The 19,497-nt window shown below is 34.6% G+C and overlaps 1 protein-coding gene across 2 annotated transcripts in view; it reads right to left on the bottom strand.

Moving 5' to 3' along the window:
* KIF6 (kinesin family member 6) overlaps positions 1–19,497 on the bottom strand; it is a 174,151-nt gene that overhangs the window by 52,411 nt on the left and 102,243 nt on the right. For both annotated transcript variants that reach the window (XM_080585370.1, XM_080585369.1), the window contains exons 14-15: positions 9,245–9,347; positions 2,486–2,541 (exon numbers count right to left, since the gene is read on the bottom strand). In XM_080585370.1, coding sequence (XP_080441496.1) covers positions 2,486–2,541; positions 9,245–9,347 — 159 coding nt within the window. The remainder of the gene's footprint in view (positions 1–2,485; positions 2,542–9,244; positions 9,348–19,497) is intronic.

Below are 19,497 nucleotides of genomic sequence, written 5' to 3'. Positions count from 1 at the left end.
AATAAAAACCAGTAAGCATGTCAACCAGAGTGCTAATTTTCATATGCAGCATAACGTTACACAGAAAGAATTCAAGGAAGGACTGTATGATATGATCACTCTCAAGCCTCAAACATCGGTATTTAAAAACCATCCACAAAGTACTGCATAATCTGCAGAGATCAGCATATCCATATGGAATCTGCATGTCCTGGATGGAATTTGTTATTTATACAATAAGATTACAGTATGAACTAAATGAAAAGAATATTCTTCCATTTTACGGCCAGAATTGGAAAAATGGAGACTAATGAAATACAAGGTGTATGGAAGGTGGCTGCTAGGTTCCTATCCCCAAGCAGCGCTATCACAGCTCCTGGCACTAAGCATGATGTGTTAGTGTGTGACTACTTATTGCTGGTGTATATTTGGTGTATATTTTGTATACTTATTGCCTGCTTTCAAATGGATTTCAACTTCAGCAAGAGAAAGAAGTTTGACACCCACTGCTGACTTTGGCTCTACCTCAATCTAGGCCAAGAAATAATTTGGGCTTCCTATCATAGATGAGTAAATCCAGGAGACAGAATTAAATCAGGATAATGCAGACTTCAAGATGGAAGCAGAGGAAAAGAAAAGGTTGTATCCTGATCTAATGGTTCATGTTCACACCTTGGTACAGTGATATCCAAAAGCTACTGGCATTATTCAATTATTCACCTTGGTGATACTTCCTGTTACATGATGGATAACATTCATTGTCATCCACAGCAGGTTTAACCTGCTTTTCCAAGTTCATGAGGGGAATAAGCCAACTGACTGATGTTGCTAAGAAATAGTTTGACCAACTTGTGTCAGGTTTCCCTTGCTACCAACCTGTGCAGTTTACAACTGTGGAAAATGTGGATTTGGGAGTCACGTACAGAGCTACAGAACCCAGACCAAGCTCAATATGACTAGTGTTTTGGGGACCTAAGAGTATTACTGTCACCTAAATCAGCTTCTTGTAATTTTTTGAGAGATTACAATAAAACAGAGAAGACGGATAGACTGTGTGACTGCAATGGCAGGGTTTAAGTGAGCTTATATGGACACTGGAGAGACTTGTATTTGCAAGGTGGATATTGAAATTCTACTGGCACTGGCTAATCTTGGGACGTCCATGCACGAGGTCTGTATTGAGGTATGTTCTATCCAATCTGAAGGAGATAATTACACCTGCTGAGAGAAGGCAGATTTATTAAAATGCCATACCTTGTTGAAACAACCCAATATTCAGAATGCTAGCTCAGCACCTGATGTCTGTGGTTCTAAATCCCTTCAAAATATCCTTTGTGCAGTGTTTTTTAACACACAGTGACAACATAGCTGAGGTTTTCCACATAGCTCACATAATTTGAAATAACATTTATGATAACATCTCTGAGCAGAAATTATGGTGTACCTGAAGTTTCTTGGGAGTAGAATCTGGCAGTAGCTACCCTTCATGACCATGGAGAATATAATAATGAATATGGTGAAAGTACAGAGCAATCATCAGAAGAGCCTTGAGATTTTTGTCCTTTCCCAGCAGTCAACTGCTGTTACAAGAAGTGATGACACTGGATGCTAAACTGCTTTTAAAATTAGTCCCTCACAGTCTATAACTGTAATCTTGAAGAGATTTGGTTCACCTGAACATCAGCGTACACGGACTTGGTTCAGCTGAATGTCAGCATACAGGTCAAGGACCTGATCTCCAAAGACTTCAGCGATAGACAACAAAACTCTTTCACACCGGACATAAAGCCTGGATAGCCAATTGTTAGGAAAGAGATCACAGATTGGGGATCAACAGAACTCAGAAATCACCTAGGAACATATAAAGGTCTGGTAGGAGAATTGGATAAGACCTAGCTTCAGGTTGAATATATCTTTAGGTGACTTGGCTTTGAATAATTTGAACCTGGAAGCCAAACATATGATGTCGGGGCCCTAAAACAAAATATGAAGAACCCCCCTGCCAAGCTGATGGACTCCTCAGAGTCTCTCTAATTAATCTGTACAAAGGAAGTGCAGAGGAATAATTCAACAATGAAACCTTATTGTATCAAAAGCTATATGAATTTACAGATAAAGTACAGTCCTTAATCCATTGATGACACAACTTGGAACAAAGTTTTTTGGATCATTTTATCCTACAGTGAAATACAGGAAGTCCAATGTTAATACCTTAACTTCTCCTTTTGCTAAATTTCAGATCTCATTTCAAGTAAAGAACTGAGCTGTTTTTCACATTATTTGTAATAATTATGTTATTTGGAATAATAATGTTTGCACATTATTTGAGAAAAAACAAAATTGATACATAAAATGATTACTCTTATCATCAGTTAACAATTTATCTCTTTGGAAATATTAATAAAGAATTGATTCATTTATTTTAGAAAATAATTCTCTTTTTGTATCCTCTGAATGCTGCAATTTCATCAGCTATAGATGTAAAATGAAGCTGAAATGAACTCACTTATTTTATTTCGCACGTCATGTATTTTTTCTCCAAGGCATTTAGCTTCAGCAAACCTGTCAATGCAAGCATAATGATACAGGATTATTCAAAAGCATAACTAGTGAAACTATTTGTTCACAATAAAATACTGAATTCTTCATGACATTTTTTTTCTCTGTAAGTAGAACTGGTAGGAAACAATTTTCCATCAAAAAAGATAGTTTGGTCTAAAAGAAACAATTCCGAAAGCAACAAATAGGTTTATAAGACAGACTAAATAAATTTGTAGCTATAAATTTTAAAAAATGTTATTTCAATTCTAAGAATTGGATTCTCTTATATACTCATATTAGGCTATGATATTAATTTTAATATGCTAAATTACTTGCAATGTATTAACATACAGCTATATAAATATAGAAAGAGAAAAAATCCAAAGTAAAAACAAAATTAGAACATTTGCTCACCAGGAAATTTCAGATTTAAGCATGTAATTTACACATTGCTGATAATCACTGTTTGTGATGTGTGAACACGTATGCCCCTGTCACCAAACCTCTCAACAGAAAAATAACAAAGTGTGACAAAACTAAATTATTCTGATCTTCTACAGCTAGTCCTTATGTGAATGCAGCTATTCAAATTATATCCACAAAATCAATTAATCAGGCTTTGGAAAGTCCCTTTTTGTAGTATTCAAGTAACTGGACCTCGAAACAAAACTGGAAATGTGAAGTTTCCCTTGATGTATTTCATGGTAGAGGAATGTAATCATTGTAAATAAAGGACAGATACAGACTAACTTGTGTGTTTTCCTTTGAGAAAATTACTAATTGCCTTTTGTAATTCACAAGATTTGTTTTACTTAATATGCCACATTTTTATCATCCTAGCATAAAGTGAGGCCTTCCATCTTGGGGTAGTGTTTTGACAGGAAAAATTAACTCAGTCATTTCTTGAAGGAGAGACCAAGGGGAGCTCAGCATGTTGCAGGACGTGTTGCTCGTGACTCAGTAGGTGGTTCTCCTCTCAGAACGTTTACAGCACTAATCTACTCACATATTTCTTGAGTGTGCTGTAAAAGAAAATCACCTGTGGCAATCAAATATCACTTGTCCCTTTCTACAAAGGTAGTGATATTAACTCTGGTGGCCTAGATGAGTCTAGTGCTGGTAATTATATTTCTCCTGCAAATATCCATTTTTAGTTTTAAGTCCCCAACTACTGCTGAAAATTACTTTTATATGCCTTTTCACTGTATTTTTTTCTGCCATAACTGGTTGAATTTAAGTAGCAAATTATTCATAGTAAGAAATGTTCATCTGAGATTGTACTTGATAAGAGGTAATGCAACGATCACTTTTTACAACCTTACATTCCCAAAACACCAAATAACATCAGTGAAAGAATCTTCAAAGCATTCTTGAGTGCAAAGTATTATTACAGAAATTTTTAAAAAGGGCAAACTGAGATACAGCGAGATTAAGTGACTTGAAGAATGTCAAAAATTGCATTCCCATGCAAAATATTTTGAATCACAGCACAGACATCTATCCGAAATTATTAAGACTGGAATAATATAAACCATGTACACCCAGGCAAAGTATCTTGCCCATCTGCATGCTGGGTGATACTGCAAGCTCTTGGGGAGACAATGTTTCTTATATTTGGACAATACTGACTATAATTGCATCCTAGTCCATGACTAGGATGTTTTAAGATGTTAGTTATGAAAATAAGTAATCATTTCACAGCCAAAAATGTCATTTTATAAAAATTGACTACAGTGCTTAAAAATTTCCAGTAGGTATGTGTATAAACCAATTTACTGATAACTTCCTGATTATATCCAAATCAGCAAATCTTCATGTGGTATGCAAAATATTCTAATGATCAGAATTTTCTTTTTTAGCTTGCAACATGATGTTGCAGTGATGCTCACTTCAGTGTTATTAAGTATTCTGCTCACTGTATGTCTTGCTCCTTAGTAAATGTGTGATATCTAGGTATTTCATTAAAAAGCAGCTGCCTACCAAGCAGAATGAATGCATTTTTATCCTCTACATTCCCTATAGCCTGCTAGAACTTGAGGTTTTATCCTTTTATCATTTTTTTTTCCTCCTATCAGTTTTCTGATATTTTATAGCAGTTGTTGACATCATTACTACGCTTATTTAACTCAGTACTATATAAAGCTGTTTAGGAAAAATGGCATCTAGATCAGGCATTCAAATGCCAAATGGATTTTGCTGTAAGAATCATGACAATCAATTCAATGTACAATGGCGATGTCTGAACCGAGGTTTGTTCAAGGAAGTATCCATTGTAATAGTTTAAAGTGTAGAAGAATGATTTGCTGCATTGTGACCTTTGTTGTAAGCCATTAGGCTTGACATGAAATTCTGAATTGTTATTTCAATGTGTGTGAATGGACCCTTGCTGAATGTGGAGGAAAATTGTAATACTTAATAGTTGAGTCTTCAGCTAATTTGGATGAGTGTTGGTCTAGCCAAAGTAACCCAGGAAATCCGCAAACTGTATTTTTGTCTAACTCAAATAGTGGCAAAACTTAGTCAAGAAATATAACTTTCACCTGGGAAGGCGGGGCTTGGAAAACTGCCCATTCTCAATTAGTCCATTTCCCTGTAAAACTGGAAAGAGATGGAATTTCATGTGACCGCATTCAGAACTGCTCATGAACACTTGTTTTCAAGGCTGAAATCAACATGGCTAAATAGCTCCAGCTGGCATGTTCCTCAGCACTTACTATATCTCGCATAAGGAAGGCAGAAGCCTTCAAAGCATCTGTGAGAATGTTATATAATCCTTTCCCACTTAAAACTTGTTTTGACATAAAACACCAAAGCAGGTATGGAAGATTGTGTGAAGATCTATTGGGAACACTCCAAAGTACCTCTTTCTTTCCTCCATATCCCATAGACCAAATACTAAGCTCATCAATTACTTAGAAATTATTGAGGCAAAAGTCCTGTGGACTCTGATTCATGTTCAATGATAGATTTAGCTGGACAAGTTGAAGCCAGATGTCTACCCAGACCTTATTCATAGCTTGCTGCCTTCAAAATAGGAATAGCTGAATGAGTCATGCATCTGTTTCTCAAACACCACAGTTTATAAGCTAGCACTATAACCTAAACTAAAATTTGGCATTCATTTATAACAGACCAAGAAATTCCATCTCTGACTATGAATCATAGTCAAACAAAATAAACAAGATAAACACATAAGATTTGATTCTAATATTGGAAGAAAAAAGGCTACTTTTGATACTGCTCTAATATAAAGTCTGGCATAAAGCTGATATCAGCATGAACAGTGATGAGTGATTGATTATATTCTTATCTTCAAAGAGTCCATGAGCGTCCTCCATGACCGGAGACTGCTCTGTAGGAAGGCTGAAACACGGCTTCTAGTATCTACGAGGTGAAATATTCTGGTATGAAAACGCCAGAATGAATTTGGACACTAACTGTTGTGGAACAAGAATTTTGCCAAGATTTAACTCTTTGAACATAAATATCAGTAACAAAAAATTTAACACTTTGAAAAACAAGTATCTACCTCATAATGTAAAACAAGACAAATTCAGAGGCTATCAAATGGGAGAATGAGGATATTTAGTGAAATACACAAACATTCACTCATTTCTAATTAGAAGTTATGAGTGACCTAAGTGAAACTCATCCTTTCCATGAAACTCATCCATAGCTACTTAAAAACCAAGTTAGCTGCTAACTAGCTGAGACACAGAAAGCAGGAAAAGAAGAAAGTGGAAAAAAAGTAATAGAGAACAACAAAATGGAAACTAGATTTACATCACATCTGTAAGCTCAGTAGAATTTTACTTCTGGAAATACTGACTAGGATGGGATTTAAAAGGCTTAGTGCAGTATACAATATTGCAGTGGAGTGGCTTAGCTGGGAAGATTTCTTGCTAGTATATTTCACCAGAAAAACACATTTTTCTCCACCTTAGAAAAATAATGTTAAGAGAACACTGTTGTATTGAGGAACAGGACATTACTAAGTTCTCTGGAAGTCAAGTATAGGATGTCCAAATTCCAGAAGTCTGATTCTGTCTGGGCATAAACACAGATTCTTAAGCAGGGCTGCAGTTACTGTTGTACAGAAGAAAAATGAGAAAGAGTTGTTTTTTATTAACTGCAAGCTAAGCTGTAAAAGATCACCTTTTCTATTTTACAAAGCCAATTTCTTAGTACTTCCCATAGGTAACTCTACTAATGGGATAGCCTGAATCTATTGTCTTTCACTCAGACCATAAGTCAGTAAATGAGCTTCAGAGAGAAATTATCCTTAACTAAATAAGCTTCCCTGTTTTTTATTTTTTATTTTTTTTTTTAATCCAGGGATGGTACTGAGTTACAATACTGAGTTACATCCGCTGTAAAGATCTCTGAAGTGGTAGATGAAAAGTTTTATGTTTGAAACAGTATTTCTTTTATCCTTTTTTTTTTTTTTTTAAGACAAAGCAAATATTTTCAGTATTTGATTCAATCAGTTGATTACATTTGATTATTTATACACAGGCAGTTACAGAAAAAAAAATTGTATATTTACAAATATTTATATTGAAAGAATCACAGAATGGGTAAGGTTGGAATTGACCTCTGGAGGTTATCTGGTCCAACCCCCTACTCAAACAAAGCCACCTAAGAGCAGGTTACCTAGGACCATGTCCAGGAGGCTTTTAAAGATCTCCAAGGAGGGAGACTCCATAATTCATATAGATTCACATCCATGTGAATAATTTCACAGCCCAAGCAACAGCTGTGACCCTCACAGTCAAACTTTCAACTAGGCTCACTGAAGTTCACCATTCAATTAATACAAGAATGGTATAATTAGAAAGCCAAGAGAATCTACCCAAAATACCCAAAGGAAAAAAATATGACAGCTAAAAATAAGTAAGTTGTGAACCAAATACTGCTTGTGGTATGACAGAAGTGGTTATGTAACTGTACACAAAAATATTAACATGAGAGGGCTACATGTAAAGGGAAGTTATGGTAACCTTTAAACATGCGGTGTCCACACACTTCTTCCTGTGCAATTTGAACACTGGCTGGGTAACTGAGTTTTAGTGCAACTGGTGGCTCAGAGACTGCATTCCAAATTACAGACTGGACTTGATACAAATCCAGTTTAATGAACTCAGTAAACTTGGAGCTACAGGCATCTTTACTAAAATCCACTGAAAATGGCAGGGGAAAATTGTCTTGCTCTGAGGTATGAACATTCACAGCACCGATTTCAGCAATCAGCTGCTGCATATTATAGAGGGGCTCTCCAAGGCATGAGTCTGAATCAATTTGTCCTTCAGGGAAAGTAAATCTGGTGTCAGTTTGTGGGTTCTGCCCATCTCTATTACATGTTCTGAAACCAGAAGGAAATACTGGTTTGCTTCATAGTAATAACTATCAGAGAAAATATGGCAAAATTGTTCAACTAGAGGAAATTCTGGACATGGCTCCGAAGTGCTGTGCTCCCATGATCACACTGTAACCATGAAGTGTTCTCTCAATAGACAGCAATGTCAGAAATGACTGCAGTGCAAGTTACACGTGGCATCATCTGATCTATTGATCAGAAGAAAGACATTATTAAATATCCAGTTTACGTGCATAAAACTTTATGTACTTCTAATGTCTCGGCAATTTGTGTCCCTGTGGCTACAAGTCACAGACCTGGGTGGAAAATGAACCAGTTCACAAAAGTGGTAAATAGCAAGATCTTGAATAAACCATAGAGACACGGAGCAGATAATTTCTTGCCTGAATTTCACTGAAGTAAATATGTATAAAATTCACTGACCCTGAAAACAACACCTTTAATGCCTGTTAAGTAGGAGAATTGTTCTATTAACAAAGCAGAAAAAAGCAGACAAAACATGGAGAAGGAAGAGATCCCAGGAGAAAAAAAAAAAAAAAAAGAAAAGAAAAAAGGGTTAAGGGGAATATTAGAAGGGTACCTTTGAGAGATCTGCTTTTGACATATCTGATCTAAAAACATTATACTTCTCTTACAGTACAAAGAGGGTTAACACTTGTAAAACTGACAGTGAAAACTACTTTTCTACAATCAACATGATAAAGTCTTGGTGGTTTAATTTTTGAGATGCTTAAAGTCCACTTTATTAAAATTCATGTTTTTAATATTTCACCATTCTCATCATCTTCACCAGAAGATTTTGAAGTGCTTTGCTAGCATTAACAATAAATGTGGAGGGAGAAAGTATTATTTCTGTTTTAGAGTGCAATACTGGAAGAGAGAAGCTAAAGTCACTTGGCAAACAAGATAGGAGCAAGACAAAAGCATCTGTTAAACATCTCCAATTTACTGTCCAATTTGGTGCTGAAGCCAGTAAAGCATTTTTGACAATGGAAATTACAGTAATCAGTTTAGTCACATGAATCTAACTTCCTCTAGATAATTCCTGATTGTGAATGCCATTTACCACATTGCTTTAATAGGGCTATGAAGATAAGATGAATAAAGCCTGTGGAAAGATGCACTGAGATCGCTCATGCCATTTTCATATTCTGTTCAGACTTTCCCTCCATCACCTCTTAGTGCCTTCCAAATATGAAATATCCCCTGTAAGAAAAGGCCAAGTTTCTATACCAACACCTTAACAGAAGCCTAGAATGTTTAGTGTAAAACTACATGTTCCTATCCAGGCTCATAATGAACTCTCAGATGTCTGTCTCCAGCTGTACTGTTGTGACACTCACTCACCTCTGTTTTAGAAGTTGTTTGTTGTCCTCAATGGTTATACTGTCAGCATGCTCCCACTTGAAAACTTCAAAAGCCTCTTGACATCCAAGGGACATCTTTCCTCCTGCCCCAAGAAAAAAAAAAAAAAGGAACTATTTCAAAATAAACAAGAGACAGACATTTCATGTTTATTTAACTCCTTTTTAGACAAATAGAGCAAATCAGCCCAAGGGTCTTAAAAAAAACACAATAGACTATGCTCCGTAGTCCACCAACAGGAAAGCATATTTGACAAAAGATCTCTTACATGACAAATTAATTTGTTTTCACTTAATTTCTCTAAAGCCTGAATATTAGTGTTGTATAATTTCTCAAGACAACTTACATTTTTCATAAATAAAACCAAAATGTGAATTTTGTAAGTATGTGAAATATTCTTAAGTATAAGAATATGAGGTATTTTCACAATAGCAAGCTGCACTTTGCTTCTGTATTTCTTTTATTCTTCTACCATATTTGCCCCAAGACATGACTTGAATATTTTCAGTGCTCTAAGAAGAAAAAACATTGGGCTTCTTTTAATTACTGTTTCATGCCTCTCAGTGAACGTCACCTCTTTTTAGTGAATCAGATATTCAGATATTGTACCTACAAAAATGGCTGGTTCTTGCCTTTTAGACTTTCAGCTTGGTATATGTTTTCTTCTGTGCACCAAAAGTTCAAGACCTATTTGCCTGTTTTTTTTTTTTTTCAGGATTACTCCAGAAAAGCATGATAGTCTGTATTATTTACCAGTTATCACTGCTGAATGATCTACAGATACAAGAAATCACGTATCTGTATTATTATTAACAAAAAAATTCAAAGGCTACTCACAAGTATGCCTTCCTGCTTCAGAGCTATCAAGAGCCCAACATCCATTGTGTAAACTTTCCTGGGATTTTGCTGTGCAAGAGTTTTCTATATGGTTTGTGCCAATGGACCAATGTTACCAATAACATGTAATGTTTGCAAATTATTTTCCTGGTTACCTACTTTGCAATTTTTGTGTAAGCAGGGATGACATGTATTAACAAAGCATACATAAACTGATGTTGGGCTATGCAATACTAGCTTGCTACACCTTGTTGGAGTCCAGCTGAGTTCGCATGAAAAAAACTGCATTGTATAGTCACTCCAGAATATATTCTGCTGCCCCTCATTGTACTTTTCCTGTAAGATACTGTTTACAGTGAAGGCTGGTAACACAGACTAGCAGTTAGGGTTCAATAATCAGTAAAAGTTTTAAAAACTCTTTATTCAAAATATAGCAGAAAAAATTGTCCTCTGTTTCAGTCAAAAGAATCAACACATCTGTTACTAATTTAAAAATTTTGAGTTGAAAATAGAACCACCAGGAATGTTTGAATGGCAAAGCATGCAGAAACGCTCCACCCTTTTTGAATAAGAAAATCAAAGAAAGATACAGTGCAGTTTTGCTGCTGTGTGATCCAAAAGAGCAAGAGGATTTAGGAAAATATATTTTTCTGTGATAATGACCTGAGAAGATAATGTTCATGTTTTATGCTTGCCTTGAAGAAAAATAAGTCAGCTTTGGAAGCAGAATTTTATAGTACATACACCCCATCACTAGCACTAATTTTAATATGCAGCCTGAGCTGACCCTCTAGAATTATTATTTTTTTTTCCAGAAAAAGTTTGTATTAAGTGTAGAAAGCCATAATGAAATTCACAGCTGAGCTTAAAATAAACAGCGAAACAACCTTATTCATACGTAATACTGCAATGTAAAGTATTTAACCCTTCTGACAATGCTTTGCCTTTAAGTAAGAATTGGAATTAAGTTTGGAAAACAAAAACTTTTATGGTGCTTACAGCTTCTTCCAGGCAGAAATGCATTAACTAAAATTAAAGGTAATCTGATAACAGTTTTCCCCTATTACATTAAGCGGCAGCAGAACTGAACAGGTACAGTTTAGCAAAGCAATCAAAAATAGATCTCCAGAATTCTTGGGAAGGGCAAATTTTCCAGTGTATACAGTCCATTTTAAGAAAATACTGAAGTATGTGGAACAGCAAACAATCACATTCTGAAAATGCTATCTCAGGAAAGGAGCTTAAAAAGAACCATTACGTTTTTATCTCAGCATAATATGAGCATAAAACAGCTACAGAACAAATGCTGCAGCCTGTGGATAATGATGGAGACATTTAGGATGATAATAAGGGAATATAGTAATGTTAATAGTAAAAGACTGCAAGAAACATTGGAAGCTTGATGGAGTGGTGGTGTTTTCATCCTGCTCAGTAAAGATTATTCCTTCTGCATGCTTAATGTATTTTCAATCATGCTGTTTACATTTCCTTAAATGACCTATAATTTCATAAAGTAACGTTGTCTTCTTTCAGATGGCCTCCAAGTGCAAACATATACTAAAATTATTGGCATGCTGTCTCTCCTAAGCCTAATTCAAAACAAATAAGCTACTTTTTTTTTTTTTTTTTTAAACAAGGCTCTGTTGACTTAGGTTTTTCTCTAGCTGTAAACTGATATATATTTATAACACTATATGTAATAATGATATGAATAAAAGCAGAATTGAGAGAAGAAAACATTGATGATAGCACATTGTTGGCAAGGTTCTCAAACAGTTCAGCTAAAACTATTAGTCTCATAGAAAACATTTTCATTTGCTCTTACGAGCCAAATAATTTCTCCTCTCCTCTAACGCTGTAGCATAGTGTTACAAAATAAATGTTTGAAAATTCTTATCTAAGGAAGAATCATCATATCCTACAGGGAGAGAACCAGGAAACACATGTCATCAAGTCATTACAATGTGAACTGGAATAATCATTATCATTAAAATAATTCAGACAATCAGAAAAAAAACTTTTTTTTTCTTCACATTCATGAAATCCCAGTTGGCAGGGTTGCATTAAAAAGTGATATATTTTGCATTTTTTTATTTTTTACACTTTACTGTCAAATTGTGTAAATTTGCTTTAATGTTCAAACACTCAAAAATGTGAAATCTACAGCAAACTCATTCACTGCAAATTAAGGAGCACAAATTGGGAGAAAATTCATATTTGATCCACATCCTGAATTTGAACGTTTAAGAATGTTCTCTTTAAAGGTTTAATTTCAGTCTGTACTCCTATCCAGTGTACTACCCCAAAGTGTATATTAAACAAAACACTTCATTGCAAGGGGTTTCTCCTGGAAAACGTGCAAATTACAGTTGTCCCACTGACCCTGGTAAGTCAGAGAGCAGAATCACAATGACTGCTTAACAAGCACTGACCTAGAGCAACAAGAGCTGAAATTACCAAGAAATAGAAAGCATATTGTAGTATTCATTAATGGGCTAAACACTTGAAATTAGTAATAATTCAAAACTGAGCAGAAATGTAATAATTTTGGAGGTGACATAAAAAGATCAAAGGGATTCCAAGACTCAGTCATACACCTATGGCAGTTATAAACCTACATATCACCAAAGACCCTGGCAAACGTTATGCACCTTCTTCTATCACTAGGGTAATTTATTTTACACTGTTACATATACAAATGCTATTTACAGCCATCCTAAACAACACTCAAAGCCTCTCAAACTCTAAATGGGAAAATAAGTAAAAGGAACATGTAGGGTATAGTGCGGCACAAATGCTCAAATGCCAGGAGAGAAATTATCCCAATTTATAAGTACTGGACTATTTTCAAAGACTTTATTTTAGTGATTTTTTCATAAAGTTTTCAAGAGTACCCTATCTAGAAGTCGCACTTCAAGAGTGCTAGTCTAGACACCTTTTCTTTTTGGTTTGTTTGTTGGAAAATATCTTATTGCTTAAAGGGAGAAGAACTACATAAAATTTAGTGCATAAAACCCACATAAAATATTTATATCACTCTTTAGTTAAGTCTGGAAAAATGTATCACACTAGTATGAAATTGGTATCTTCTGTGATAGAAGATACCTTATCTGTCAGAAAGCAGAATCACAGTATCCCCTCACAACCCCAACTTGTAGCCAGATTTTGGTCCTGGTATGAGAGTTTCAAGGGAATTGTAGTGGCCCTTATGGCACAGGCTGTCAGTTTAACCTGCAAAAAGAATTAGAAACAACTCTCCAGGAGAGAAGAATCAAAGCTGCAATTTGAGCTGTTCCGAGGGAGGAACATTAAGACTGTGTTAACAAAAGCAAACTCTTAGGAATAGCTGTTCTGACTCTTCACAGACCACGTATTCTGATGAGGAAGGCATCTGTCCGCTTTTCTGCCCACATATCTGTTTTGTAAAAACTACTATTTCACAGTAGAAGACTTCGTCTTTTCATCCTTACCAAGTATTCTGTCTGCCAATACTTGCCAACTCTTTCACTGAAATCAAGAAGAGCAAGATGTCCACTTGGCTTAAAGAAAGCTCTCATTTGAGAGCTTGTCTTGTCTGAAGAATTTCAGGATGGTGGCTATTGTGAATTGTGACTCTTAATTTTTATGAAGAACATTCCAATGGTCAACCTGTTCTTGCTGTTATCTGTTTCCACTTAAAATCAAGTATGAACAAAGGAATTGTGGGCACTTTCAAATGAAACTAAAGACAAATTTAAATCTTTATATTAGAACTAAGGTCTTTGCATGTAAGCAAACTAAGTGTTTGCATGTAAGTGTATTTCACTACATCTTTATCAGGATCCCTCAAGATATCATGGCCAGCTGTTCAGAAAGGAAAAAAGTAGCTGTAACAGAGTTTGGAAATAATGAATCAACAGAAAATAAATACTGAAATATTGGAAAATAAACCCTAAGACAATATACAACAAATACTTTCCTGCTGTAAAGCTCAGCTAAATTCATCATGATGAGCATGTGCATTACATATGACTACCTTCATCAGACTGTACTTCAGAAATGGGAAAGACATAAAACAGGGTTGTTCATGGTACCCCTGCAGTGTTGAACATCAAAATATAGTCTTTGGGGAATTTAAAGACTCAAAGGAAAAAAAATACTCACACTCAATGAATTAAATAAGACCACACCATAATTTAATTTCTCTGGCTCAGGAGTTTCTTTTGTTCATTTACAGGGAAGAAGAGGGTAAAATGAACAGTTTTTTGAATTTGACTATATTTACTGTGATAGTGCACATTGCTCCAGAAGGTCAGACTGCACTGCACAAGTGAAAATATTCACTGTGCAATTAACTCACTGCAGCTTGAGTTAATTGGTGTGGAGGTCATTTACTTAGGCATCATTTTCTCAACATAAAGATAACTGATGGATAATAGACAAACTATTCTGTATATGTTGAAATGTTTGTTAGTCAGCAGTTCACCGCTAAATGAGACAATGCAAATGCGTAACAGCAAAAAAAAAAAAATAAAGAAAATCTTGTACAGAACTATGGGGACACAAAACAAAGACAAGTACAATTACAAGTACTGCAATAAATACCGTTAGAGGATATGTGATCACTAAAACTGGGATTTATTTAAGATAATCAAAATAAAAGTTACATAGAATGCCAATTTTGTAAAAATCAATTTTTAAAAGGTTTATGTATTAATAAATACTATAAGACTAGTAAGGTAAATATCAAAATGCATATCAAAAATAAAGGTTAAATTAAGTATAAACTTAATTTAAAATAAGATAAAATTGATTATTTTGCAGTTCACCAAGATCATAGAAAACCACCACCAACAAAACTCCAAATAACATACGATAGCTGGATCTAATCGTGTTCTTTTTTTCATTTTTATTTTAAGAAATATCAGGAAAAACAAAGGTAAGAAAAATATTTTTCATATTAACCCACTGTATTATTTAATAGGTCAACTTTTGCAACAAAAGCCACTTGATCTTAAATGGCAAATGACGGCCAGAAATCCAGTTTCAGACTCCTTATTGACATGTGGTAAATTTGATACCAGATTGAACTTTAGAGTAATCTCAATGCAAAAGGATTGAAACTATTGAAATCTTTTTCGTTTTCCTTGTCAGAAAAATAAGAATACAAGTTTGCCTTCCTTGTCAAATGCTGCAAAGCACAATGCTATTGAGAATTACAGGATAAAGGAAAACTGTTAATAACAATAAATTGTCATCACCTTCACATGACAGAACACATTTTTTTTCTAGGATGTCTTATTCTCAGTTAACAAGACCATTTTGCACTGATTCTATTTCTGTTACAAGCTCTAATAATTTCTCAGATAACATGGCATGGATTCAACATCCTGTAGAATATCTGCACCAACATTAAGGATTCATGACGTGCCTACTTTATGTTATTTAGTCATGCTTTTGTTTGTTCTTTAAAGAGCCAACAGCCAGCAGTTACCAGATTCAAAGTTGGGGCAGAGTTCTCTCAGGGTGCAGACACTGAAAAACAGAGGCTACTTAGGATGAAGAAAATGTTTGCAGATGTCAGCAGTGAGGAACAAAGTAGTGTATCTTTTGATAATAACAAACTTTTCTCATGTTCTGATATCAACACTACTACAGAAATATTTTTCATTTTCAAACATTTTTTTTTTTTGGTGATGGCTTGCATGTTTCAAAGAGGAAAAAAAATAGCTATTTTTTTCAGCTACAATTTACAATCATTTTCTTCTTTCAAGCTGCCTGTGAGGTCATATCTGATTTTATAATACATACACACATTGGAAATCCTTAATTAGTAGGTACAAAGAGAGGAGAAATGAAGCGTGGTAGGCTTGGCAGAAGCTCAGGGAATGGATACAAAGGAAAATAAGAAGTCAAACCCACAAGAACTTTAGGAGACCCACCCAATGGTGCTGCCACATCTAAATAAATAAGATTCATTTTTGTCTATGCTGGAATTACAAATCTCAGGTAAATTCTGATAAAAAAGGACATATATCTTATACTACTTTGCTCAGTTTACATTAAAAACAGCACATTATAAATAGAATGTGCTTTTCCCTCTCTTTGTAGGAGTCTAAATCTGCTCCCTTCAACAGTTGGAGTTGCAAAAATTTCACTAAAATAAGACAGGGCCAATATGTTAGTCCATTGTTTTAGGATGTTGTGATTCTAATCTCTGATTTTGGTTGCATGTACTTTTTTATTTACAGTTGTGCCACAATGTTCTCTTTGAATTCTTTTGAAAGTCTTAGTAAGGTAAATCCATTTTTTCCAAGACTCTATCTTGCACCTTCATATAATTTATTGCAACTCAACTCGAATATTAGTTACTGTACCACTTGCATTTATGCATGTAAATAATTCAGATGTTTAATTATGTTGGTGTCTGGAAGCTGTAATTAAAAAAAGAAGACCATTAACTTCTAATCTTTAGCGATTAACAGGCTTAAGAAAGAGAAAATATTTCCATCTAATAATTCATTGGATTAATGCAGATTAATATAATGCAGGATTGAACAGAACACGTATCTAAGATCATTTCTTAATCAGCCAAGAAACATGGTGTTTGGAAAAAATAACTTTCTGTCTACTTCTATGGCAAAAGACCAAAGTATAGAATTTAAGAGGCATTGCAATATATAAAAGGCAATAGAAGGAGGAATAAAATTAATCCCTGCTTCGATATTAATACCCTGAACAATAAACCAGTAGACAAGATCTTGATGAAAGCTAACACCATGCCTCAGCATGTAGAAGGCACATCTTCAACAAGATGAGGAGTTTACTTGATTCTGAACTTTCTTGTTTAACTTTCAAAAATGTGAATCAGAGATGTATGTAAGGTGTTATTGTATCAAGCTGTTATTTGTTGTATCCTCTAATAATTGTGATCTATATCAAGTACGATACAGACAACCAGTGCAGCCTACCTTAACACAGCATAAGAACAAAAAATTGCAACTGAGAGAAATCTCATATTGGACACTGCAGACTATGAAAAAGCTAGAAAAGCATATATAACCATAGAAGGAAAATTTTATGCTATATAAAATGTGCAAGTTTTCTTATTAGAATTAACATCCATTTGAAAGAATGTTATCTAATAACTTCATTTACCTATCAACTTTAGACTACTGTTTTTAAGATGAAGACTTCAGTTAAGTAAAACCAAATTAAATGTATATGTTTTGATATTACTCACACATTTGCCATGTTTCAGTAGCAACAATGTTTGCTGCTTCTGTTTTAGAATGGAAAACAGGCTTTTATGTTCAAAAGTTTGTCTGCCTTTTTCAACTACACCAGCATGTCTAAAAAAAGATAGAATACTCTCATTAAGATTTACCTCATCTACATATTTTAGGGAGCTTTGAGCGATACTGTATTTAAAATCTCATTTTCCTTATATCTTTCACAATTTTAGAAAAATGACTGAATTGTGGGATACGAATATTTTAAGATCTTTACCAAATGACAGCCTACATCAATGAAGCCATGACAGTTGGGACCAGAGGCAAGTGAAGCTTTTTGTTAGACACATCTGTAGAGATCTGCATGTATTTTTGGTGCCTTGAGAACTGGCTCCACCACCAATCTTGCCGGTAACACCATAAACCACAAAAGAGGCGTATTTCATTTTCAGAGCAGTTCAACAGAGGAAAAATGACTTGTTATAAACATCAATCTGGTCTTGGAAACTTGCTTTACTTTTAATTCTACATTACATTTTAGCTTTATTCTTTGTTAAGATACTGAGGTTTTCTGAATCCTGTATGCTCTACATCTGTGGAACACAAGAAAAAATTGTCTGTAGTGGGTATGCCATCAATTAGTACCAGATTGGGGCTATTTTAATATTTCAGATTATTAACTGTTCCATAACAAGTTTGTCTGTTTGTTTTCAGCAGGAACACTTTAGCACTAAAAAGTGGGGTGTGCTTACACAGAGAGGTGAGAGAAGAAACCATGGCAGACGCTCTGTGGTAAGCTGTCTTCTTACCAGTCAAAATTCTAAATTAACTAATTTTAAAATTTGCTATCTATTTACATCCAATATGAATGAGAGTTACCAATCTAATTGTTTATTCCTTGTGGCTGCTGAAAATTAGATATTAAGAAATGAATAAAACTTATGTGTAAAAGAATTAACTTTGATTCTTCTTCTGTTGAAGCGTTATTGGAGTTTACCCCTCAGAATGAACATGATAGTCTCTTGGGTGCCCACATACAGATTTTAAAGTTATCAGGCATGCTATTGCCAGCAACGACCACACTAAATTTCATGTACTCTCTTCCTGAAGAGTACATCATCTCCCCTCCTGAACAAGTCCTGTAACTGTTACATTACAGAAAGCATCCCTTCTTTTTCATGCCATTGCTGATGTTTTAAATAACACTGGTCAATACAGTCAATGTATATAGACTATTCTCTAAATAAACACTCAAAACCAGTCCTTCAGGAAATTTAACTATTATTCTCAAAACTGAGGACTTCTAGGCATACGATAAACTCTGCTGGATGAGCAGTGAGGGGGATTACAGTATAGTCAAGATGTGAGCTCTGGGTGTGTATAACATCAGAAGTTTTTCTGTGGAATTGAGCATATCATAACTCTCGTATTATAGTAGGGGTGCATTTTAGTGACCCTAAGTCTGGATTTGTCCCCAAGTAGTTGGCAGAGCACTCAGTAGTAGTTAGTACTAGTACCTGAAATACAGATATGTATATATTTATATATATACATATTATAAATATATAATATACATATTTCCACTTTTATCTGTAATAGTTATGAGATAGGAGCCAAAGTAGAAAAGGAGATAAATACTATACATAAAAACAAATTGGCTAACTTATTTCCTGAATTTTCACTTCAGCTTTTCAAAAATTTATCACATTGCTCTTAGAAAACTTGTGGCTACTTTTCCATTATTTTGGACTTTCTTCATCTGTTAAAAGCTTTAAAACAAATCTATATTCTTGAAAGATTGAATTGTAAAGGAAACACTAAATCTTGGTAAATGGGGGGCGGGGAGGGGGGAGAATATTCTGAATGCTCTGAATGCTATATACATCTTTTTGTAACACAGCCTTGCCAAACAAAAGCATAAGTGTACATGCCAGCTGAGTCACAGTGTTAACGGTCCAGAAGTTTGAGGAGGTTTAAATAAAGCTATAATTTTCATTTTTAATAAAGCACTTTGATGAATGCCTTTATTCATTTTTAAACAGTTTTACCAAAATCCTACTACTCACTAAAAAACAGGATAAAGCACAGCAAATAGCTGATTCAAGTCCCTTTTTTGCTGATAATAATGACAAATAGCACACATATTACATTTTTAGGAACAAAATTATGCAATACATTACACCTATT

The sequence above is a fragment of the Anser brachyrhynchus genome (assembly GCF_964034855.1).
Source record: "Anser brachyrhynchus genome assembly, chromosome: 3".
Taxonomy (NCBI): Eukaryota; Metazoa; Chordata; class Aves; order Anseriformes; family Anatidae; genus Anser; species Anser brachyrhynchus.
Note: the sequence above shows the minus strand (reverse complement) of the source record. Positions and strands in the feature narration are given on the sequence as shown.